At 46.0% G+C, this 25803-nt stretch overlaps 1 protein-coding gene across 7 annotated transcripts in view; it reads right to left on the bottom strand.

The window, feature by feature from the left end:
• LOC139373694 (rho family-interacting cell polarization regulator 2-like) overlaps window positions 1–25803 on the bottom strand; it is a 154158-nt gene that overhangs the window by 10868 nt on the left and 117487 nt on the right. For all 7 annotated transcript variants that reach the window (XM_071114548.1, XM_071114550.1, XM_071114549.1 and 4 more), the window contains exons 7-18: window positions 13814–13963; window positions 13614–13677; window positions 13309–13352; window positions 12841–12966; window positions 12069–12217; window positions 11564–11693; window positions 10130–10584; window positions 9755–10019; window positions 9123–9292; window positions 1129–1297; window positions 634–766; window positions 321–485 (exon numbers count right to left, since the gene is read on the bottom strand). In XM_071114548.1, the coding sequence (XP_070970649.1) occupies window positions 321–485; window positions 634–766; window positions 1129–1297; window positions 9123–9292; window positions 9755–10019; window positions 10130–10584; window positions 11564–11693; window positions 12069–12217; window positions 12841–12966; window positions 13309–13352; window positions 13614–13677; window positions 13814–13963 (2020 nt within the window). The remainder of the gene's footprint in view (window positions 1–320; window positions 486–633; window positions 767–1128; window positions 1298–9122; window positions 9293–9754; window positions 10020–10129; window positions 10585–11563; window positions 11694–12068; window positions 12218–12840; window positions 12967–13308; window positions 13353–13613; window positions 13678–13813; window positions 13964–25803) is intronic.

The raw sequence follows: 25803 nt of genomic DNA, 5'->3' as shown, positions 1-25803 counted from the left end.
AATCTGTTCGCAATTATTCCCACGCATGATAGAGACACGTGGTTATATGTGTAAGAAAGGTTTTACATTTTTATGTCTTAGTCAATTATTATCTCTGTTTGGGCTTCTTGCAGTCCTCAAATGATTTGTAATTATGTTCCGGTCCCTCGAAATCCGCGCAAGAAAAAAAAACGTCCCACAGCTGAATCGAGCTGATGACCCCTGAACTATGGTGTAATCAATCAGATTCACTCACATACACTTTGTAAATGTTGGAAACAAATAGCTCCAAACACAAAACGTTTTAAGACACAAACACACAGAAAGAAAGAGAGGCCTACCTGTTTCAGCTGTGGTGTGTGGGTGCCTCTCCTGCAGTGGACTGGTGTAGCTGTGGTGCATGTGTTTAAGCACCCGGTCCAGCGTAGTGTGAAACTGTCCTCCAGAACCACTACACTCTGACCACAGAGCCATCAGCCCTGGCCGCTCTGCCAGCCCTGGGAGCACTGAGAGAGAGGAGGGAGGACATAGAGATTCATTATCTGACCTAGTTCCTTGCCCCAGAGAGAGAGTACAAAGTAGCCTCCATTATATTCATATTTACTCAACTGTAAAGTATTGAGAGAGATCGAGAGAGAGAGCGAGAGAACCCACCGTCAGCAGCCGAGGTGATGCTCCCCAGGCATTCTGTGCTGATCTCTCCCAGTTCCTCTAGCAGCTGAGTCTGAGCTGAGAGCTTCTGGAGCTGGGCTCTACGCTGCCAAGGGCTCCCTCCACTGGACAGTAGCTGTCGTTACACACAGAGATTGAGTTGGTGCGCACACAGTCTAGCCAAACCATGTAGTATTGTGTTAGTCTCCACTCTTCCATGCAGTCGCAGCCAATAAATGACAAGAGAACTTCCCGGCCACACTCTTAGATCAATGCTAATTTCATTTTCTACATCTGCTCAAGACTGTAATTCGTTAGCATGACAGAGTCTAGTTTGTTATCAATTGGAAAAATGATGTTTGACATTTAAATTGCAGGCAGCCTAATAGGAGCGCAGTGGATTTGACACATGCTTGACTATAACAATATCATAAGAAAAACATTTCTCTATCATTTTCCAGATTTCCTCTGTGAGGGCACTGGAGCATGTTCATTCACCTGGATGAGATGATCGCAGTACTGCAGATGAATGACGATGGCCATGTCCAGATTCTCATTGCCAGTGGTGAGAGGCAGGGGGCTGCCGGCCACACTGTTGCCCACCCCGGTGTCCTCCGTCAGGGCTTCACTCAGGTGGCCCCTGGCCTCTGGGTGCTGGCCTCCAGGCCTGTTAGACAGACAGGAGATCCACAGTCACCACCAGGGGGCAGCAGCAGAGTATAGAATGGAATACAATCACTACTAAAAGCATGAGAATATTACAGTATGTAAATCAGCCTGATATGTAATGCTAGAGTTAAATGCATTATGTTCCATCGTAATATAGAGGCTCTGGTACAGAATAACATTTACTGGCTGACACTCGATACTGAACATGAGTAGCTGTTTAACACCCTACAATGTTTATTTAATTATACATATTCTCTAGGATTGTGATCTGGACAGGAAGTGGGCACCTGAGACAGACAGAAAGAGACAGAATAAGAAGAGAGGAGAGAGAGATAGGAGAGGGACATGGCCAGAGAGACACATAGGGCAGAAAAACAAACCGAGCCACGACACTGTTAGGCTGACAACAGCGATAACAATCACACCGCATAACGTGCATGACAGTCACAGCAACACATGAAAAATTAAAAAAGGAGAGCCACACACTCTAGGAGCTCAGATGCAATAATTGAATAACCTAATAACCAACGTTTCGACAGACAAGCTGTCTTCATCAGGGTATAATTCAGCAATAAGGCACGAGGTGGTGTGGTATATGGCCAATATACCACGGCTAAGGGCTGTTCTTAGGCATGACCACAAACCCGAAGTGCCTTATTGCTATTATAAACTGGTTACCAACGTAATTCGCACAATAAAAATGTATGTTTTGTCATACCCGTGGTATACCACGGCTGTCAGCCAATCAGCATTCAGGGCTGAACCAGTTTATGATGACAAACACTGCGGGTCACTAGTTTATATAGTGTCAAAGGACACACACAGGTGTCTGTAATCATGGCGGGCTGTGGCCTGATATCATTGGTTGATTTACAGATATAAATAGAACATGTAAAAAACTAATGGATATCATACATACAATTTGGCTAAATAAGCCTACAAACATTACAATGATTAGTAGAATCACAAGAATGGCTTCAGATCAAAGTCTACGTTGAGACCAAGGGTCTTTAAATTAAACATCCAGGCAGCCTCTCGATTTATCAATAAATTGTAGAGGTCACCCCCTCTCCTAGGACGGGCGACGTGATGCCGATATAACGTAGGGACGAAATCAAGTGGTTCGCTTCTAAAAAGTGGCCCACAACTGTGTACATCAAGTTTTTACACGTGCTACGATGACCCAAGATTCGTACTTTTGATTCGCGTTTCGTTTTACCCACATCATTTGTACCACAAGGACAAGCTATAGGATAAATAACTGCCTTAGTGGAGCACGTTATGACACCTTTGATTGGGTTCTGTTTCCCTGTTTGTGGGTGTTTGAAGGATCTACATTTGTAAGTGCCATTGCATTGAGCGCAGACATTACACTTGTATTTTCCATCCGGTAGAGGCGCAAATAGTTGTTGTGCAGGGGTATATTGGGATGGTAAGTCAGAGTTTACCAGTTGATCTCAGATTTATGCCCTGCAAGAATACGACCAAGGGAGGGTTCGAAAGCACATTACCAATACTGTCATCGGCTCTTAGAATATGCCAATGTTTGTGAACGAGTCCATTAATTTGTTCAGAGCACTTTGAATAGCTGGTAGTAAGAACGCAAGAATGCTTCTTTTTGCGAGACTGTCCTTGAAATAGATCATGTCTTGAATTTTCTCAATGGCAGTATTAATCTGACCATTCTGTCAATCTGATTGTTTTTTGCAAATTCTTTTTGTTTGACAGAATTGGCTGTAGGGCAAACTGTTTTTCAAGGGAAGCGGGTGACAGCTATCATCAACAAACTGTTACTATCAGTAGGTGTCCTGTAAAGATCAGTCAGTGTATGTTACATTATCCTCACACAAAAGATCAAGGAAACTGATGTGTGTCAGATTTCATAGTAAATCATACAAATTAACATAGTTAGGAGCGATAGGATATCCCATAGCAGTACCCTTTGTCTGAATAAAGAAATAATTTACAAACATGAAATAGTTGTGTGTGAGTACTACTAGTCACAGCAACACAGACAGTCACAGACAGCAACAAGACAATAGTCTACCCATAAGGAACCTACACCTGGCAGAGACTGCTAACCTGACTCTTCTGGACAGAAGCACAGGGCTAGAGAGACAAACAGGAGGGGAGGAGAGACAGATGGGGGGGTGAGAGAAATATATGGGGTGAGAGAAAGATAGGGGAGATAGACAGAAGGTGGGGAGAAGGAGAGGGGAGAGACATAAGGGGCGAGAGAGGAGAGACATGAGGGGAGGGAGATGAGGGGAGAAAGAGATGGGATAGGAGGGAGAGAAAGAGAAAGAGGGTAGGAGAGAGGGATAGAGAGATAGGGAGAGAGAGGGTAGGAGAGAGGGAGAGAGAGATGGGGGAGAGAGAGATAGGGGGAAGAGAAGGGGAGTGATGAGGGGGGGCTGGTGATCGATAACGGTAGGTCACAAGCAGATAAATAAGACCTGATCTGTGGAGTCCCGGCTTTTGGTGTGCATCAACGTATTCCGTGTTTATTTCGTATATGCTTCACAACGCTAACCGGAATGCAGATGGGGGCTACCATTCTCATACCAGACTGAATTGAAACCAAATCAAATAGGGTCCCTAAATATGGAAACTTTACATTTAAGTACTTTAAACCACTGTGTGTGTGTGTGTGTGTGTGTGTGACTAACCCCCTATTTCTCTCCCACCCTCTCTTTCTCTCCCTCCTACCCCATCTCTTTCTCCCGAGAGGCCAATTCTTTATTTTCAACAACATTTTCACTAAACAGCAAACATTTTACAAGGTAAGCTTCCATTTGATATGTATTTGAGCTATAGCCACATGGGATTCATCTTTAGGTTGGTAGGAACAAATCTAGCATATTGCCATGTTATCTGATGTATGACTTAATGGCAACATCGAATGTCCACTGAGTGACTATATCTTTGCGCATCAAAAATATGTTGACTGCTTACGCGCTGTAGGCATCCATTACACAGAGGATTGGCTACTATGGCACATTGGCAGTCTTGTAGCCAATGAGATAAGCTTTCCAGGGATATGGAGTTGACCTGGGAGGGACAAAGCAAGGCCTAGAACCTTTATGTGTAATGTGAACTATTGCTACCTGGCTCCGAGACGAGACGCATGCTTCATTACATTATAAACAGATTTCATCGCTTTCATTTCATGGCTTTAGAATAAAATATGACTTCTCAAGAAAGAAAAAAACGGGGGAAACTCTAAAATATCAAACAGGATATTAAAAAGAAGGCATCTATGAATAAGCATACCGACATAGAAGCGTTGAATAAAATACTGGAGTCGGACTTGGATCAGGGGAGCGATTTCACCTCGACCGATGACGATAACCTTCTAGAACGATTGGATGCACTTTTAGATCTGGAAGTAAATTATTTTCATGACTTTATATCGCTAATTTACTAAATGCATTTCGTTTTTTATAAGTTGTCTGCTTTTTGTGCTTTGGATTTAGTTTACATAGGCCTATGTAGCAAGTCATTTCAATGTTATATCATACATAGTTGTTCTTGTCTATGTTTTATATCAGTTCACTGTTTGATGTTCTATGTTTCATGCTTGTAACTTTGGAGAGGCCATTGTTTATTTGTGGTTCTCATCTCTGCCTTTGTTTCCAAAGTGTTACTGTTTGCGTTGTGTGTGTGCTTCACACCTTCTATGCAAGTCACTGTACAGATAAAGTTTAGGCTTGGTGTTTTTATTTTACAGTAATGTTGTTTTGTAAATTTTGTCAACTGTAATTCTGTCTTAACAATATATCCCTTTATTTTATTCACCACAGAGTGGAGGATGCCGAGGATTTGGATGATGACGTTTTGGAGCCACCCCTCCCCAGCTAGTACCCCCGCTGGCCAAGGTCTTCACCCCCCACTGCTATAATCTGTCTGATGGTTCTACATCCATCACTCGACAAAGACCCCACTCCTCCTTCAACCACCCCCACTGCAGGCCCTGGCACCCCTCCCCTCTCTGCAAGTTCATCTGGAGGTGCGGGGGCAGGGAGGAGATCTAGGCCTCAACAGAGAAGAGGGAGAGGCAGTGGAAGCCGCACAACAGAGGGAGATGAAACTGAGGACAGGTGGCAAACGGTCCTTGAAGATGCTGTGGAGTCAGAACAATTTAGGTTTAAAACATACACCACCTTGCAGCTGTTTCAGCTCTACTTTATCACCTCTATACTGGAATACTAATTAGTAATACCAACAAGTATGGGGACAAGAAGCAGCAGGGGGAATGAAGGACCTGTCACCATCAAGACTAGTTGACAACTGGAGCAAGTCCCCACTCTGTCGGTTCGAGTTCCCCACCTCCAACATGAGTGAAAACCGATTCTTGGCCATCAACCGTACACTTCACATGTGTGACACACAAAAGGATCAGGAGAATGACCAGAAGAAGGGGACTGCAGGGTATGATCGTCTTGCACGGGTCAAGCCCCTTTATCATGACTTGGTGGAGGCATGAAGAACTTACTTCAAGCCTGCTCAAAATCTATCTATAGATAAGCGCATGGTTGCCTCAAAGGCTCGAATTGACTTAAAGCAATATATTAAAAATAATCAGAGAAATGGGGCTACAAGCGCTTTCTGCCAGCCGATTCAGCCTCTGCCTACACGTGGAAGGCAAGGCGATCACACCCACTGGGAAGGGCCTTAGTTATGACTCTGTCATGCAGCTGGTGGACTTTCCCTCACTTGGGTACAAGCTCTTTGTGGACACTTTTTATACTAGTCCCATGCTTTTCATAGACCTCTTGAAAAAAAAGAGGGGCATGTGGCACCATTCGTCCTAAAACAGTCGTTTTCCCAAAGACCAAGGTAAACAACATGACAAAGACAGCGGAGGAGGACCATACGTTGGATCAGGACTAACAAGCTGCTTTTTGTGAAATGGAAGGACACTAGGGAATTAACCATGCTCACCACACAGCATAAGGCATTCAATAATGACCATGTCTCAAGGAAGGTGAAAAATGCCACTGGGGCACGGGTGAGGACGAATGTCCCCATTCCTGTTTTTGTGAAGGACTACGATGCCAGCATGGGGGTGTCCTATCTGATGCTCTGATAGGCTACTACCAGGTCCTCCACCAGACCAGGAAGTGGTATAAGACTTTGTTTTTACCACTGTGGACATTGCTACAGTAAATGCTTTCATTCTCCACAAGCAGATGGCCAAAGCAAAAGGTCAAACCCCTCTCTCAGTTGGCCTTCCGAGAGCAGCTGGTGTTGGAAATGGCTGAATTGGGGGCCCAAAGCAACCTCACAACCATCACAAGACCCCCCACTCAAGGTGAGCGCCACTATCCAACACACAAGCCAAAAGACAAAAGAACTGCAAGCATTGCACAAAACACAGGGAGGGAAAGGGTGAAATGCCAGATCTTCTGTTCAAAATGCAGTCTTGAAGGAGTTCCCACATATGCTGAGCACTTGTTGGCTGCTTTTCCTTCACTCTGCGGTCCAACTCATCCCAAACCATCTCAATTAGGTTCAGACACTTTGGAGAGGTTGAAAGGATACTTGAATGTACCCTGGATACCCCATAACACCACCACAATGTTTGAGTGAGATCGATATGGTAGAAAGTGTTTTTATACAAATAGCACTTAGGGATTGCAAATATGTAAAACACTGGAATGGTTTAATTTACAGACATATGCCACTATGGAGAGGTTTAGGGACATTTGGAAACGTCCCATGACCACACCTGACACCACTTACTAAAACATCTGCCCATTTCTAGTTGTTAGGGCTGTCAATCCCATTTCTTTCCGACATTGTTCACGTTGTGGAAGCCATCTGATGTGTTTCCAGCTCTAGTCATCAATAACTCACTTATAGTTTGTCAATGAAAAATGACTTTCAAAATAAAAATTGTTATTTTGAGTGTGCTTGATCTTGTGTATTCTGAACTATGTAACTCCTATCTATTTTCTTATAATTTCCTCAATCTCCCAGATGTCTTCTTTCCAAATATAGCAAGTTTTTTTCATGTCAGTATCATGTAACTAAACATGATTAGCAGTTACTTTTGGGTGTGTCTATTTAGGCGGAAATATCTGTACTTTACTATTTATATTTTTGACGACTTACTTCACTACTTTCCTAAAGAAAAGTATGTACTTTTTACTTCATACATTGTCCCTGACACCCAAAAGTAGTCGTTACATTTTGAATGCTTAGCAGGACAGAAAATGGTCCAATTCGTACAGTTATCAAGAGAACATCCCTGGTCATCCCTACTGCCTCTGATCTGGTGGACTCACTAAACAGAAAACATCCCTGGTCATCCCTACTGCCTCTGATCTGGTGGACTCACTAAACAGAGAACATCCCTGGTCATCCCTACTGCCTCTGATCTGGTGGACTCACTAAACAGAAAACATCCCTGGTCATCTCTACTGCCTCTGATCTGGTGGACTCACTAAACAGAGAACATCCCTGGTCATCTCTACTGCCTCTGATCTGGTGGACTCACTAAACAGAGAACATCCCTGGTCATCCCTACTGCCTCTGATCTGGAGGACTCACTAAACAGAGAACATCCCTGGTCATCTCTACTGCCTCTGATCTGGTGGAATCACTAAACAGAGAACATCCCTGGTCATCTCTACTGCCTCTGATCTGGTGGAATCACTAAACAGAGAACATCCCTGGTCATCCCTACTGCCTCTGATCTGGAGGACTCACTAAACAGAGAACATCCCTGGTCATCTCTACTGCCTCTGATCTGGAGGACTCACTAAACAAAGAACATCCCTGGTCATCTCTACCGCCTCTGATCTGGTGGAATCACTAAACAGAGAACATCCCTGGTCATCCCTACTGCCTCTGATCTGGAGGACTCACTAAACAGAGAACGTCCCTGGTCATCTCTACTGCCTCTGATCTGGTGGACTCACTAAACAGAGAACATCCCTGGTCATCCCTACTGCCTCTGATCTGGAGGACTCACTAAACAGAGAACATCCCTGGTCATCCCTACTGCCTCTGATCTGGAGGACTCACTAAACAGAGAACATTCCTGGTCATCCCTACTGCCTCTGATCTGGTGGACTCACTAAACAGAGAACATCCCTGGTCATCCCTACTGCCTCTGATCTGGAGGACTCACTAAACAGAGAACATCCCTGGTCATCCCTACTGCCTCTGATCTGGTGGACTCACTAAACAGAGAACATCCCTGGTCATCCCTACTGCCTCTGATCTGGAGGACTCACTAAACAGAGAACATCCCTGGTCATCCCTACTGCCTCTGATCTGGTGGACTCACTAAACAGAGAACATCCCTGGTCATCCCTACTGCCTCTGATCTGGAGGACTCACTAAACACAAATGCTTTGTTTGTAAATGATGTCTGAGCGTTGGAATGTGACCATGCCTATCCGTAAATTTAAAATAAAATACAATTGTGCCTGTCTGGTTTGCTTAATATAAGGAATTTTAAATGATTCGTACCTTTACTTTTGATACTTAAGTATATATATAAAACCAAGTGGTGGATCATTTTAGACTTTTACTCAAGTAGTATTTTACTGGGTGACTTTCATTATGAGAATTTAGTACTTTTTCCACCACTGCACACACACGGATACACACACACGGATACACACACAGTGATACACAAAGGCCCAGTGGAATCTCATTGTCTGTGGTGAGATGTGGCGTGACAGGGCAGAGGTTAGAGGCCAGAGAAGGAGATAGTGGTAGTGACCCTGCCTATCTCCCATGTAGGGTGTAGTAGCCTAGAGAGAGTACAGGGGACGGGACTTTCCCTCTTCCCCTCCCTCTTGACTCACCCAATCCTCTCCACCTCCATGTCAAAGAACACAGAGTGGTGGAGGGCGTGGTCATCACCCGTGTCATCGTCGTCGAAGTCGGAGGTGTTGAGGAAGTCAAAGCTCTCCAGAGCGCTCTCAACCGTCAGGCTGAGACTGGACGACCTGCTCCTGTGGCCCGGGAGACGACACTGAGGGAAAGACGTCACGAGATGCTGAAACCCTGCTTGGAGGGCACTAAGAGAAACTAGGTGCTATAAGAACATGGATGACTTGCTACAGTAGCCCGGGAGACAGCACTGAGGGAAAGATGAGACCCTGAAATACTCTGCCCTAAAAAGCCCTGCCAGGGGTTGGCTAGACTAATACTAATGGAGACCACCTGTAGCCATAGGGGGGTTCTAATGAATGTCAATACCACAATACAGCTCCAATCATCTTAACAGCATACATTAACTACCACCCTTAAAAACCTTGCCAGATCATTTATCTTTATGAAAAATAAACAAATCCCATCCCAGGGAAAATCCCAAAAGGCACCTTGTACCCTATACATTGTGCAACTTTTGGCCAAGGCCACATGGGGTAGTGCACCACATAGAGAACAGGGTGCCATTTGGAATGACACAGGGGACATGGAAGCCAGGCCTCACCTTGAGCAGGTCCTCCAGGCGCATCACTTCCTGTTCCAGGTCCTGCAGCTCTCTACAGCGTTGTCCCAGTGATTCCAGCCTCAGCAGCAGGCTGTGCAGGGCCTCTTCCAGGCTGCTCTCCAGGAAGGCCCTGCTTCCCTCCCCGGCCCAGCTCAAACCCACCACCTCGGGCAGAATGTCGGACGACGTCAGCCTCCTCACCAGTTGCCTGGTCAAGTTGCCTGGTTCTTCAGTGTCCAGTTCCACAGGTTTCAGCAGCTCCGAGCTGACAATAGAAAATAATTTAATAGATTATAATACAAGTTCATTGAGGGGAGATTAATTTGGCCTCTGTGCAATAAACATCATAAAGACAAAACATCAATCACATATTACCTGTCGTCCTCATCTCCATCCCTGTCAGACCCAGCGTGGTCCAGGAACACATCTTCAGGAGCCACAGCTGACAACTGGCTCTCGGAGCAGAGAGAGGAGGAACCTACATTAAGCTGGAACTCTGCCCTCTCCCACTCTGACTCCACTTCCTCGCTGACCAGACTAACACTCACGCTACCGCCGCTGTCACCACTCTCCTCTTCCTCCTCACCCTCCTCTTCCACTACGTCTGCATGCACCCGAACCATCTCTTCTACCCCTTTGTCTTCCCTGGGGGGTATTTGAGGCCAATGGTTCGTGTCAGGCGGCGTGACAGTGATTTCGGGGTTGGACTGGCCTGGGGCGAGGCTTGGGCTGAGGGAGGAGACTGATGTATCGGAAAAGGTGAAGGAGAGGCGCTTGCACTCAGAGTTGCCACACCCACCATTCTCAAAGACGTCATCAGGGAGGGTGGACTGGAAAGGGAGAGAAAGAGGGGGGAGAGAGAGAGAGTCAGATTAGAGGAGAGAGATATATATAGAGAGAGCGAGTCAGATGAGATGAGAGGAGAGAGAGATATATAGAGAGAGAGAGTCAGATGAGATGAGAGGAGAGAGATATATAGAGAGAGAGAGTCAGATGAGAGGAGAGAGAGAGAGATAGAGAGTCAGATGAGAGGAGAGAGAGAGAGATATATATAGAGAGAGAGTCAGATGAGAGGAGAGAGCCTGTAGGTGCTCCAATAGTCTAGTGACATCACAGCCTCCTCCTCTTTCCCTCCTCCTACTGTTGTGTCAGTCTGGGATGTGAACACAGGCTGACACAAGCCACTCCATGCAAACAAATAAGCAGGCAAAGGCACACAGGCAGGGGTAAACGGGGCTAGTACTAGCGTAGCAGACCTCACTCACATAGACCTCCAGCCTGGACTTGGGCCTGGGGCGGAGGGAGGCCAGGTCGCCAAAGGAGCGACTGCGTCTCAGCTTCTCTAACAGGGAGTTCCTCAGGGCGTGGAAGAAGGAGAAGCGATGCTGGGTTGGGGAGGGGCGGGGGTGCCACTCCTTTACCACTCACAGGTAGCAGGGGGTGGAGGGAGGAGGAATGGGTGCAGGGTTGGGGGGGTGGTACGAGGGAGGGAGCAGGGGTGGGTGGAGGGAGGGAGGCAGGGAGTGAGAGGGAGGATGGGGAGCAAGGAGGGTGTGGCGGGTGGGTTAGGGTTAGTCAGACTCAACCATTGCTTTGTTAGCACACACAGACACATATACGTTGAATACATAGACAGACAATCACAGTTTCACAGTTTAAAGCAATCCTGGGTAAGTGGGTTCCAGGGTTAGTGCAACGAGGGATCCTGTGTTGTGAGCAAGCAGGTGCTAGTATGCAGGATGCTGTGCTATACACCCACTCCTCTCCCCTATCCCACCCCAGGGAGAGGACGCTCTGACTGGGACTCACAAAGAAGGACTGGTCCTGGAAGGTGGGTGTCTCTGGCGTGCCCTGGCTGTAGACAGACACCCGTCTCTGCAGGGCGGTGGCCTTGCTCACGTTGCCTGAAGACAGAGTCAGGTCCTCCACATCGAACGGACTGCATGGGGGGAGGACAGAGAGACAGTTAGGAGGGGAAGTCCATTAGAGAACTATGAACTGCAGTACTATGGTAATGCTGTAACACTGGAGCAGACACCCAGATTCTCCAGAAGAGGGCAGCGTTAGAGTATAACTTAATGTAGTCAACGTACACTGATGTAACTAACCACTGTATGTATTGTGTAGTTTATAATGTCCTACAATATGGTTTGTATGTTGTTCATGTTTTTCTGCTCCTTGCACCACACCAATAACTTTCTGTGACCTTCCTCTGTGAACTTCCTCTGTGACCTTCTGATTCTGATTAAACTGTCACTAACCAAAATGTAAAAATATTTCCATCACTCAGAGACATTTAATTAAGTCCACTTACAACCATGTGACCTCCAGATTGAGTTTGATTGTTCCCAGGTCGTTGACATCAACAGCCACCACCTGAGGCATGGCCGTGAACAGGTCCTTGGTCTCACAGATCACACTGCCCACTAGGATGTGAGTGGCTAAACCCTTCAGCTCGGTAACCTGATTGGACAAGAGACAGGAAGTTAGAGCTAATTGGACCAGAGAAAGGAAGTAAGGTCACACTGCCCCACCAAGATGTGAGTGGCTAGACCTGTTCAGCTCTGTCAAGACAGGAAGTTAGAGGGTGATTCAGGTGGGTTAGTGCTGGGCTAGAACAAAAGCCTGCACACTCCGTGGTTCCCCAAGACCAGGACTGAACTCCACTGCCCTAGGCTGGGTCACTGTGCTCTAGGCTGGGTCACTGTGCTCTAGGCTGGGTCACTGTGCTCTAGGCTGGGTCACTGTGCTCTAGGCTGGGTCACTGTGCTCTAGACTGGGTCACTGTGCTCTAGGCTGGGTCACTGTGCTCTAGACTGGGTCACTGTGCTCTAGACTGGGTCACTGTGCTCTAGGCTGGGTCACTGTGCTCTAGGCTAGATTACTGTACTGTTATCTATGCTGGGTTACTGTACTGTACTCTAGGCTGGGTCACTGTACTGTACTTTAGGCTGGGTCACTGTACTCTGGGCTGGGTTACTGTACTCTAGGCTGGGTTCTATAAAGCACGTTGACTTAAAAATGTCTTCATAAATATAATTAATTGGTTGATTGGTGGGTTGGTTGATTGACGGATTGTGCTGTACTTTGATGTTGATGAGGTCTGTGATGAGGGGCGTGAAGACCATCTCTTCTCCGTCCCAACTCTGTCTGGAGTTCACCTCTATCTTCCCTTTCAGCTTCCAGCGCTGACGACCATACCGCATGAAGATCTGACAGACGGAGGGAGGGAGGAGACAGAGGTGTGAGAGGGAGGGAGGGAGAGAAACAAAGAGAGATTTAGAGAGGGCAGAGAGGGATAAAGATGGGTAGAGATAGAGGAGAAAGAGAGGGGGGGTGAGACAAAGATACAGGTTAAAGATAGATGCAGGGTCAAGGAGAAGGATATAAGCTAAGAAACGGTTGTTTTTATATATTCATAAGTGCCGTTTTCGAGGCAGTCTGCAGATTGGGAAAGATATACAGTAGTTGTCTATTTGTGATACAGGGAGGGCCTGTTAGGAATGATAAAGACAGAGAAAGAGAGAGTCAAGTCTTATATTAATTCATCTCACCTCATACTGATCTCCTGAACACAGACGAGCAAAGCCAGCAAGACCTGAGGAGAGAGAGGGGCGGGGCAGAGAGAGAGGGGGTGGGTGGGAGAGTGAGTGAGGCAGCGAGCGAGAGGGGGGGTAGTAGAAAGAGAGGGGCGGGGGGTGAGAGAGAGAGAGAGAGAGAGAGAGAGAGAGAGAGAGAGAGAGAGAGAGAGAGAGAGAGAGAGAGAGAGAGAGAGAGAGAGAGATAATTGAGCAGTGAAATCATTGCTTGTTTGTTTTTCAGTCTACACTAACAGCAGTTCCCCTGGCCTCAGTCTTACCTTTCATTTTGATATGGAATTCCCCCAACAAGTTCTCCAGCTCCACCTCAAACGTGCTCATATTCTGGGGAGGAAAGGAGACTGATCAGCTCAAACACAAACAACTGGAGACAAACTTTGACACCAGGCTGTGTTCGATTTCAGTGGGTGATTGTATAGTGCCGGTGAACAGGCTGATTTATGTGTGGGTCCATCCTCACCTCTGTGTACTCCTTGTATCTGCGGTTGACCTCTAATATGCTCTCTCTGGTGGCCTTGGTGGAGGGAGAGGCAGAGAAGGCCTGCTTCATCTTACTGGCTCCCTCTCTCAGCATCCTCTGGATACAGAACACCTCATACAACTCATCCACCTGCAGGGGACGCAGCACACAGATGGTTAAACACTATAATCTACACAGCCCAGACAGGGTTAAAAGACTTAACATACAGCAAGGAGGTGGTTACACACAAACCATATCCAATAGACGTGACATACAGACTTAAAATCGCTATTAAAGCAAAAATAGTGTTAATGACTTAAAACGCATTAAGTATACACATCAAAGACAATTACAGATGTATAACCTATATAACCTGTATACATACAAACCACACACACTGCACTGATCAGCCAATAACAGCCTGTGAAGTTTGTAAAGTTCGATACAGCATAAACAAAAGCCCTGGGCTTGAAACAAGCTAATAAATCCTACCCATCCTCCCTCATACACAAAGACACTAAATATTCAGTAGGCAGATGAGTGATCATTTCCAGAGAGCGGCGCTGGATATGAGGACTCACTCCAGCCCTCCTCTGGGGGAGACAGATTACCATGTCTGACAGACTGATGAGCAAGCCCTGCCCAGCCTCAGACCCACACCCTTTGTCATAGACCTGCACAATTAGATCATTCACAACCCTGCAGCATAGCACACTGCCCAACTTCCCCCTTCATATGAACTATGCTAAGCCCAATGACTGTGGAGAGAAAAAGGGGAGGGAGGGATAGAGAACTGGGAAATAGAGGAAGACAGAGGTGAAGAAAGTGAGAGAGGCTTGTGGGAGTCCCAAGGAGGCAGACAGCGTTTAGCGATCGCTTGGGAGCACTGTCTAATACCCACACACCCAGCAGAAACATGGAGAGAAAGACACTGTGGTGGGTCAGCATTAATCCACATGGGAGGAGAAGGAGACAGAGAGAGACAGAATAGAAAGAGAGAGGGGGAGATCCAGCTTACTTACGCAACCCAACTCTCTCCATCCCTCACTCTGCCTGTAATGAGCCTGAGTGATATTATAATGTGCTGACTTCCCTACTTTCCTACTGTATTGAGACTGTACTGAGACTGTACTGTCTGGCAGGCATAAACAAAGACCTGGAATGGGCCAAATGAAAAGGAAATATTCAGATGACGCCGTGGAGCTGTGAAATATTGATGCATCGCAGTCTTTAAGGTTCTCATTAGGGGATAACAGAGGGTGAAATGGGCCAATCGTATTCCCCAGCGTTTTGACAATCATAGCAGACACAGAAGTGGTGAAGGGGGAGGATGATGATGAAGTAGATGAATTTAGTAGGAAAGCAGCAAGGGCTGTCAGTTGTCAGGGAGGGGACTGGGATGCTCCAATTCAAGGGTGGAACACTCCGTCTAGAAGGGGAGTTGAGAGGGTTGATGATGATGTCAGGTTCTGGCAGTGCAGTGGATCTTTGCTATGTTTGATATTAAAAGAGAGAAACCCTGCCCTGCCCCAGCTTCCCTCATAGCATCATCCACCCCCACCCCAACCACAACAGCCCTGTACCCCTGGGTCCCCCTACCGCTACCACAACACCTCACCCCCACGACACCCCCACTCCCATCCTGCCCCGCCATGTCTGTGGTATGTGGTAGGCTGTTAATTTGGGTGCTGCTTCTCTGATTGGAAAGAGCTGAGCCACAACCAATGAGATCATTGAAAAAGGCTACTTACTTACCGAAAATGTAGATTAACTCTAACAAGGATTAGAATTCATTCTACCAATGATGAATCCATGTCACCACACTCTCGATGACTATTTAACAAATGTATATAGCTCAAATATCTTAGAAGGATTGTACAGCGGGAGAGTGCAGTAAACAGACCCTCTGTGCCAACTTTGCCCTATAGGATTCAGGCCACCAAGTTCAGAGTGGTATCTGAGAAATGGGGATTTGGGGGAGTGGGAAGAGGCTGTCTGTCAGTGACTGACACCTACTGGTGTCAGGGTGGGATGCCTGTCCTGCTGATCAATGCTGTAGTCCAGGGGAGAAATCAGCATAAAAAAAATCTAAATCAAATCACATTTTATTGGTCACAAACACATGCTTAACAGATGTTAATGCGAGTGTAGCGAAATGCTTGTGCTTCTAGTTCCGACAGTGCAGTGATATCTAACACGTAATCTAACAATTCCACAACTACCGAATAGACACAAATCTAAAGGGATGGAATAAGAACATGTACATACAGTTGAAGTCAGAAGTTTACATACACTTAGGTTGGAGTCATTAAAACTCATTTTTCAACCACAAATTTCTCGTTAACAAACTATAGTTTTGGCAAGTCGGTTAGGACATCTACCTTGTGCATGACACAAGTCATTTTCCAACAATTGTTTACAGACAGATTATTTCACTTATAATTCACTGTATCACAATTCCAGTCGGTCAAAAGTTTACTGTGCCTTTAAACAGCTTGGACAATTCCAAAAAATTATGTCATGGCTTCAGAAGCTTCTGATAGGCTAATTGACATCATTTGAGTCAATTGGAGGTGTACCTGTAGATGTATTTCAAGGCCTACCCTCAAACTCAGTGCCTCTTTGCTTGACATCATGGGAAAATCAAAACAAATTAGCCAAAATTCTTCAGCCTCCTGAGGTTGAAGAGGCATTTTAGCGCCATCTTCACCACACTGTCGATGTGGGTGGACCATTTCAGTTTGTCTGTGATATGTACGCAGAGGAACTTAAAACTTTCCACCTTCTCCACTACTGCTCCCTCTGCTGTTTCCTGAAGTCCACGATCATCTCCTTTGTTTTGTTGATGTTGAGTGAGCGATTGTTTTCCTGACACCACACTCCGAATTCCCTCACCTCCTCCCTGTATGCTGTCTCGTCGTCATTAGTAATCAAGCCCACTACTGTTGTGTCGTCTGCAAACTTTATGATTGAATTGGAGGTGTGCATGGCCACGCAGTCATGGGTGAACAGGGAGTACAGGAGGGGGTCGAGAACGCACCCTTGTGGGGCCCCAGTGTTGAGGATTAGCGAAGTGTAGATGTTGTTTCCTACATTCACCATCTGGTGGCGGCCCATCAGAAAGTCCAGGATCCAATTGCACAGGGTAGGGTCGAGACCCAGTGCCTCAAGCTTAATGATGAGCTTGGAGGGTACTATGGTGTTGAATGCTGAGCTGTAATCAATGAACAGCATTCTTACATAGGTATTCCTCTTGTCCAGATGGGATAGGGCAGTGTGATAGCAATTGCATCGTCTGTGGACCTGTTGGGGCGGTATGCAAACTGAAGTGGGTCTAGGGTGGCCGGTAAGGTGGAGGTGATATGATCCTTGACTAGTCTCTCAAAGCACTTCATGATGACAGAAGTGAGTGCTCCGGGGCAATAGTCATGTTGTTCAGTTATCTTTTCCTTCTTGGGTACAGGAACAATTGCCATCTTGAAGCATGTGGGGACAGCAGACGGGGATAGGGAGCGATTGAATATGTCCGTAAACACACCAGCCAACTGGTCTGCGCATGCTCTGAGAACGCTGCTAGGGATGCCGTCTGGGCCAGCAGCCCTGCGAGGGTTAACACGTTTAATCGTCTTACTCACGTCGGCCATGGAGAAGGGTTGGGGGGCAACCGCAGTCCTTGGTAGTGGGCCGCGTCGGTAGCACTGTATTATCCTCAAAGCGGGCAAAGAAGTTGTTTTGTTTTTCTGGAAGCAAGACATCGGTGTCTGACATGGCTGGTTTTCTTTTTCTAGTCCGTAATTGTCTGTAGACCCTGCCACATACGTCTCATGTCTGAGTCGTTGAATTGCGACTCTAATTTGTCCCTATACCGACATTTCACTTGTTTGATTACCTTGCAGAGGGAATAACACCTACACTGTTTATATTCACCCATATTCCCAGTAATCTTTCCATAGTTAAAATGTGGTGGTTCGCGCTTTCAGTTTTGCGCGAATGCCGCCATCTATCCACGGTTTGTGGTTAGGGTACGTTTAATAGTAACAGTGGGTACAACATCTACAATGCACTTCTTTAGAAACTCACTCACAGAGTCAGTGTATAAATCCATGTTATTCTCTGAGGCTGCCCGGGAACATTTCCCAGTCCGCGTGATCAAAACAATCTTGAAGCGTGGATTCCAATTGGTCGGACCAGTGCTGAATGGTTCTAGTCACGGGTACATCCTGTTTGAGTTTCTGCCTAAGGACGGTATGAGCAAAATGGAGACGTGGTCAGATTTGCTGAAGCGAGGGCGTGGGAGGGTCTTGTATGCATCACGGAAGTTAGAGTAGCAGTGGTCCAATGTATTGCCCGCGCAAGTGCTGCAATTAATATGCTGATGGAATTTAGGTAGCCTTGTTCTCAAATTTGCTTTGTTAAAATCCCCAGCTACAATAAATGCATCCTCAGGATATATGGTTTCCAGTTTACATAGAGTCCAGTGAAGTTTATTGAGGGACATCTGGGGTATCTGCTTGAGGGGGTATATACACAGCTGTGACAATAACTATTGGGAGATAATATGGTCGTCATTTGATTGTAAGGAATTATAGAGCAGGTGAACAGAAGGACTTGAGTTCCTATAGGTTGTTATGATTACACCATGAGTCGTTAATCATGGAGTATACAGTCCCGCCCTTCTTCTTCCCAGAAATATGTTTATTTCTGTTGGCGCGACGCATGAAGAACCCGGTGGCTGTACCAACTCCGACAACATATCCTGAGAGAGCCAAGTTTCCGAAAAAACAGAGTATGTTACAATCCCTGATGTCTCTCTGGAAGGCAACCCTTGCCCTAATTTCTTTCACCTTGTTGTCTAGAGACTGGACATTGGTGAGTAATATACTCGGAAGCGGTGGGTGGTGTGCACAAACAAAGGATCAGCTTCGGGAAAGTCATATTCCTGATCGTAATGTTGGTAAGTTGACGTCGCTCTTATAGTCAATAGTTCTTCCCGGCTGTATGTAATAACACTTACGATTTTCTGGGCTAACAATGTAAGAAATAATACATAAAAAAACTAAATAGTGCATAGATGCGGCCTAAGGCCTAAGGACTCGAAGCGAGGCGACCATCTCTGTCAGTGCCATCTTGCTACACACTACCATTTAACACTACCATTCAATACCCCCATTCGACACTACCATTATACTGCATGGGGGTCCTCTGTAGCTCAGATGGTGGAGCATGGCACTTTGCAACGCCAGGATAGTGGGTTCAATACCCAAGACAACCCATACGTAAAACGTATGCACGCATGACTAAGTTACTTTGGATAAAAGCGTCAGCTAAATGGCATATATACTGAACTATTAAGGTAACTTATCACCATACTGCTGGCCCAAAACAAGTGTGTCACCCACCCACCCACCCCAGGAAATGAAAGACAGGGTGACTGTGAAAACACACTGTGTTGGGCTGTAGGACTGTTGGACTGGGCACAAAATGAGGAAACAACACATTCTGTGGGCTCGACTGCACACACCCTAAGAGGGACACACACTGTGCAATAGCAGCCGAGGCAAGCATGAGCACACACACACAGCTGGCAAGCGAGGGGTGACCTTTATCCACGAGAGTATCTTTAATCTTCAGCGAGGGGTGACCTTTATCCACGAGAGTGTCTTTAATCTTCAGCGAGGGGTGACCTTTATCCACAAGAGTGTCTTTAATCTTCAGCGAGGGGTGACCTTTATCCACAAGAGTATCTTTAATCTTCAGCGAGGGGTGACCTTTATCCATGAGAGTGTCTTTAATCTTCAGCGAGGGGTGAACTTTATCCATGAGAGTGTCTTTAATCTTCGGTGGGTTTTTGTCCTCTTAGATTTAAAGAGGAACTCACTAAGTGGATTTAACCCACAAACAAACAAACACCCAACAATGGCTACCCAGACTATTTGCACCCAATGGCTACCCAGACTATTTGCACCCACCTATTTTACGCTGTTGCTAGTCTCTGTTTATTAAGTACATATTATTTTAAACACCTTGACTAACCGGTGCCCCCGCACATCGACTCTGTACCGCTAGCCCATGTATATTGCCTCACTATTGTTATTTTACTGCTGCTGTTTAATTATTTGTTACTTTTAGTTTTTTACCCATCTACTTATTTTTAATAAAACTGCATTTTTGTTTAAGGGCTTGTAAGTAAGCATTTCACTGTATGGTCTACACCTGTTGTATTCTTTGCATGTGACAAATACAATTTTATTTGAGTTGATCATCAGGAAAGAAGGGACATCTTTAGCCTCAAAACATCCAAACATCATCAGGAAAGAGGGGACCCAAAGGATGTCTGTAGCCTCAAAACATCCAAACATCATCAGGAAATAGGGGACCCAGAGGATGTCTGTAGCCTCAAAACATCCAAACATCATCAGGAAAGAGGGGACCCAGAGGATGTCTGTAGCCCCAAAACATCCCAACCAAAATATTATTATAATGTCCATGCACACACATCTACCGCATCTAAATGATGGCCGGCATTCATGCACTGCTAAGAAAGGAGAGTCTCTAAGACTAAATGAAATCCTCTTACGATATGGCTCATCTGGGCTGTAATGGATTTACCCTTCCGCTCTACATTACACCAGGGACTAGCAGAGGAGAGTTTATACTACACAGACCTAAAGCTCGGCCACATCAAACACATGTAGTACTCTCTGAGGGGAGGGCCGATCAAAGAACAGGAGGATAGGCCCGGATCCCATCAAACACATGTAGTACTCTCTAAGGGGAGGGCCGATCAAAGAACACGAGGATAGGCCCGGATCCCATCAAACACATGTAGTACTCTCTGAGGGGAGGGCCGATCAAAGAACAGGAGGATAGGCCCGGATCACATCAAACACATGTAGTACTCTCTGAGGGGAGGGCCGATCAAAGAACAGGAGGATAGGCCCGGATCCCATCAAACACATGTAGTACTCTCTGAGGGGAGGGCCGATCAAAGAACAGGAGGATAGGCCCGGATCCCATCAAACACATGTAGTACTCTCTGAGGGGAGGGCCGATCAAAGAACAGGAGGATAGGCCCGGATCACATCAAACACATGTAGTACTCTCTGAGGGGAGGGCCGATCAAAGAACAGGAGGATAGGCCCGGATCACATCAAACACATGTAGTACTCTCTGAGGGGAGGGCCGATCAAAGAACAGGAGGATAGGCCCGTATCACATCAAACACATGTAGTACTCTCTGAGGGGAGGGCCGATCAAAGAACAGGAGGATAGGCCCGGATCACATCAAACACATGTAGTACTACTCTCTGAGGGGAAGGCCGATCAAAGAACAGGAGGATAGGCCCGTATCACATCAAACACATGTAGTACTCTCTGAGGGGAGGGCCGATCAAAGAACAGGAGGATAGGCCCGGATCACATCAAACACATGTAGTACTCTCTGAGGGGAAGGCCGATCAAAGAACAGGAGGATAGGCCCGTATCACATCAAACACATGTAGTACTCTCTGAGGGGAGGGCCGATCAAAGAACAGGAGGATAGGCCCGGATCACATCAAACACATGTAGTACTCTCTGAGGGGAGGGCCGATCAAAGAACAGGAGGATAGGCCCGTATCACATCAAACACATGTAGTACTCTCTGAGGGGAGGGCCGATCAAAGAACAGGAGGATAGGCCCGGATCCCATCAAACACATGTAGTACTCTCTGAGGGGAGGGCCGATCAAAGAACAGGAGGATAGGCCCGGATCCCAAGCAAACAGACAACAGGACAATCAGGACTAGGTTTCTACTGCTGTTCAGTATCGAAGAGAACAGAATTGCACCTAGATAATGTATAAAAAGACACTGAGTGTAAAAAACATTTAAAAAACTAAACATCCATGACATAGCTTTCACCTGGATTCACCTGGTCAGTCTATGATCCCTTAATGATGTCACTTAAATCCACTTCAAAGCAGTGTAGATGAAGGGGAGGAGACAGGGTAAAGAAAGATGTTTAAGCCTTGAAACAATTGAGAAATGGATTGTGTATGTGTGCCATTCAGAGGGTGAATGGGTAAGAGAAAAGATGTAAGTGCATTTAAAACGGGGAATGGTAGTAGGTACCAGGCGCACCGGTTTGAGTATGTCAAGAACTGCAATGGTGCTGGGTGTTTCACGCTCAACAGTTTCCCGTGCGTATCAAGAATGGTCCACCACCCAAAGGGCATCCAGCCAACTTGACACAGCTGTGGGAAGCGTTGAAGTCAACATGGGCCAGCATCCCTGTGGAACATTTTGACACATTGTAGAGTCCATACCCGACAAATTGAGTCTGTTCTGAGGGCAAAAGGGAGTGCAACTACATTTTAGGATGGTGTTCCTAATGTTTTGTACACTCAGCGTACATATACACTACCGTTCAAAAGTTTGGGGTCACTTAGAAATGTCCTTGTTTTTAAAAGAAAAACACTTTTTTTGTCCATTAAAATAACATCAAATTGATCAGAAATACAGTGCAGACATTGTTGATGTTGTAAATGACTATTATAGCTGGAAACTGCTGAATAGAGTTTGGAATAGAGTATCTGGAGCATCAGCATTTGTGGGTTCGATTACAGGCTCAAATTGGCCAAAAACAAAGTACTTTCATCTGAAACTCGTCAGTCTATTCTTGTTCCGAGAAATGAAGGCTATTCCATGCGAGAAATTGCCAAGAAACTGAAGATCTCGTACAACGCTGTGTACTACTCCCTTCACAGAACAGTGCAAACTGGCTCTAACCAGAATGGGAGGCCCTGGTGCACAACTGAGCAAGAGGACAAGTACTTTAGAGTGTCTAGTTTGATAAACAGAGGCCTCACAAGTCCTCAACTGGCAGCTTCATTAAATAGTACCTGCAAAACACCAGTCTCAACATCAACAGTGAAGAGGCGATTCCGAGATGCAGGCCTTCTAGGCAGAGTTGCAAAGAAAAAGCCATATCTCAGACTGGCCAATAAAAATTAAAAATGAAGATGGGCAAAAGAACAGACACTGGACAGAGTAACTCTTCCTAGAAGGCCAGCAAAAATAGAAAAGTGAGGTGTAACTTTGCATTGGGACTTTTGGTGTGTATACTAATGCAAATCCATATGTTACATCTGGGTACGTTTATGCTACCTACCCTTTAATTAATACGCCATGGGAGTAACGCCCCTTCACACACATGTCCCTAAAAGGGAATAGGAGGCATCTAGCATAGGAGTTCCAGCTTTCTGGCCTTCAATCTCTTGCCCTCATCTCACTAATGAGGGCTGGGCAGCACCGGTAGGCACAGGCACACAACACAGACACTAATCTAAGCAGGGCAACATCACAGGGCTGATTCATGCCACCTGCTTCCCTATTACACTTCTCATCTGCAGACAAGGCAGGCAACACTTTGGACTGCCTGATGTGTTGAAGAAAGGAAACAGGGATGGGTGTGCGTCATTTACAGCTTCTCATCTGTGAAAGGCAATGGGTTAGTAGCCACTTGCAGATGGCACCCTGAGGGTGGTCATTCTGTCTCCAGCTGGGTTGGTCTTAATCCGAGCACAATTACACACAACACACAGTGACACAGACATACACAGTGACAAACATGCACAGTGACACACACACACCGACAAACACATTCACACAGGGAAACAAACACACATACACAGTGACACACACTTCAAAAGAACCATGTTTCTCTATTTATAGTCCTCTTTTCAGGCTCTATTCATTTCCTTTCTTCAAAAGGACAAGATAAAGAGTTGACTGCCCCCACCCTTTCCCTCATGTTCCTCTCATCAACACCTGTCACAATCCCCACTTCCTGTTTGGCCCTGCCCTACTTCCTTCCTGTCAACAGCCACTGTGGGTGATGTGCTTACGCTGTTATGTGTGTGTGTGCATGTACCCCTGGCACTGCGTGTGTGTCGCAAACCTCTCTGTTGCACAGTTACTGGCGACACCAGGGCCGGGTTCAATTCTAAAAGGAAGTCAATTCAAATTACAATTCAATAATGAAAAAGAGTGCATTCATTTTCAAATACTTCTCATACTGATAAGTAGAAGATTATATATATATATACATATATAAACTCAGCAAAAAAAGATGCCACCAGCTGCATTAAGTACTGCAGTGCATCTCCTCCTCATGGACTGCACCAGATTTGCCAGTTCTTGCTGTGAGATGTTACCCCACTCTTCCACCAAGCACCTGCATGTTCCCGGACATTTCTGGGGGGGGGGGGATGGCCCTAGCCCTCACCCTCCGATCCAACAGGTCCCAGACGTGCTCAATGGGACTGAGATCCGGGCAATCTCAGATCGATTGTCTGGGGCCAAGTGAACCTCTCCTTTCATGTAAGAAAGCCATCACCATCATGCTTTTAGGGAAAGAGGATAATTTTGTACATGTATTAAACTGTGAATTTGACCAATTCCATTCCTCTTGCTTTGGGGGTCCGGGGTCCTCCCCAGGATAATTTTCATGAAAATGACTGAGAAGGACATTCTACTCCAAAATGTACAACAATAACAGATAACTTTAACCCCTGGTGTTGACACACTGATAATGATTCTGCTGTTTGAATGTTAAAATTCCTGTTAAAATGTATAGTACAATAGAGTTTGAGGAACATTAACGCTTGAAACACCACGGCACCACAAAGCAGGGTTTGATTTGAACTACTCTTCTCCCTGTGGTGATGAGGCAGGATGTAGATTTAATTCCCTGACATCATCAGCGTTTCAGAGGATAGTTATAGTTATAGGATAGTCTGGTGATTCTCCTGGCTGAGTTCTTTATTCAGATTGATCTCATTAGATAGATATCTGCTGATGTCTGGGCTGGCTCTATGTTGGTGTGTGTGTCAGCAGTCCGCCACCCAGAGATAGGCATCAGCTGGCTTCCCACTTTAGAACACTCATGCTCCCAAATTGTCCCTTGTCCAATTTACAATACCATGCTGCCGAGTTACAACAAAGTCGTCTAAAAAGCATTGGCCAAAACTGTATGAGAAATGTTTGTGTTGTTCTTATTCAGAAAACCCCCGTATTTCTCAAGAACTCCAAATGGACGTCATTCATCACTAGTAATGAGAATGTGCGTAGGCCTACATGTGCTGTTCACAGAGTACCAAATTAGTATTGAATGGAGGAGAAAGACTGTTTTGAGTGTGAAGAGAGATGAGGAGACACATTGTCAACAACAAACACCACGCACGCACACACACGCCGGAAGCACCATTATCATCCCCAACCCTTCCCTCACCCCTCAGACTAGAAACGGGACCAGTCGATTGATCTCTGTCCTGTCCCCCGAGGCCCCTAGACTCTCCACAGGGTGCCAACACAGAACACACACGCTCTAACTCGTTTTAGACACCTCCCCTCCCTCACCCAAATAGCCCTCATTAGTGTCTCACAGAACCATAGCTCCCTCCCTCAATCCCTCCTATACTCTCCCGCTATCCCCCTCTCCTCTCTCTCCCAGTCAGCCACAAGGGGCTTGTCAAATGCTCCAGAGCAGGTCTTCCCAAACTGGGGTACGCGCAATGCCGTCGGGGGAACACTAAATAAAAATTAGATTTTTTTTTTTATTTTAAAAAATGTGAATGTTTTTTCTTTTTTTATTCACATCTTCAGTAGCCTTGTTTCACTGCCAAAAATAAAATTAAACCATCTAGTGTTCAGCGAAATAACAACACAATGTCAAATACAGGTAGCCTAGTCAATTAATTAACATCCAATCTGTTAATCTCTCGCAGGAATTCCACTAACGGTCCATATGTAGCGAAACGTAGCTATGTGAGAGTGGATTCTCGGCCCTCACTAGCATGAAAACTAAATACAGGCACAGACTCTGTGTGGAAAAAGACAGAGACTCTCTCCAATACAACCCAACATTGCAGAGCTATGTGCATCCTTTCAAGCACACCCTTCTCGTTAACCAACATGTTTCAAGCAGACCACCATAGTTAATGTGCCCAA

This window comes from Oncorhynchus clarkii, chromosome 18, assembly GCF_045791955.1.
Source record: "Oncorhynchus clarkii lewisi isolate Uvic-CL-2024 chromosome 18, UVic_Ocla_1.0, whole genome shotgun sequence".
Taxonomy (NCBI): Eukaryota; Metazoa; Chordata; class Actinopteri; order Salmoniformes; family Salmonidae; genus Oncorhynchus; species Oncorhynchus clarkii.
Note: the sequence above shows the minus strand (reverse complement) of the source record. Positions and strands in the feature narration are given on the sequence as shown.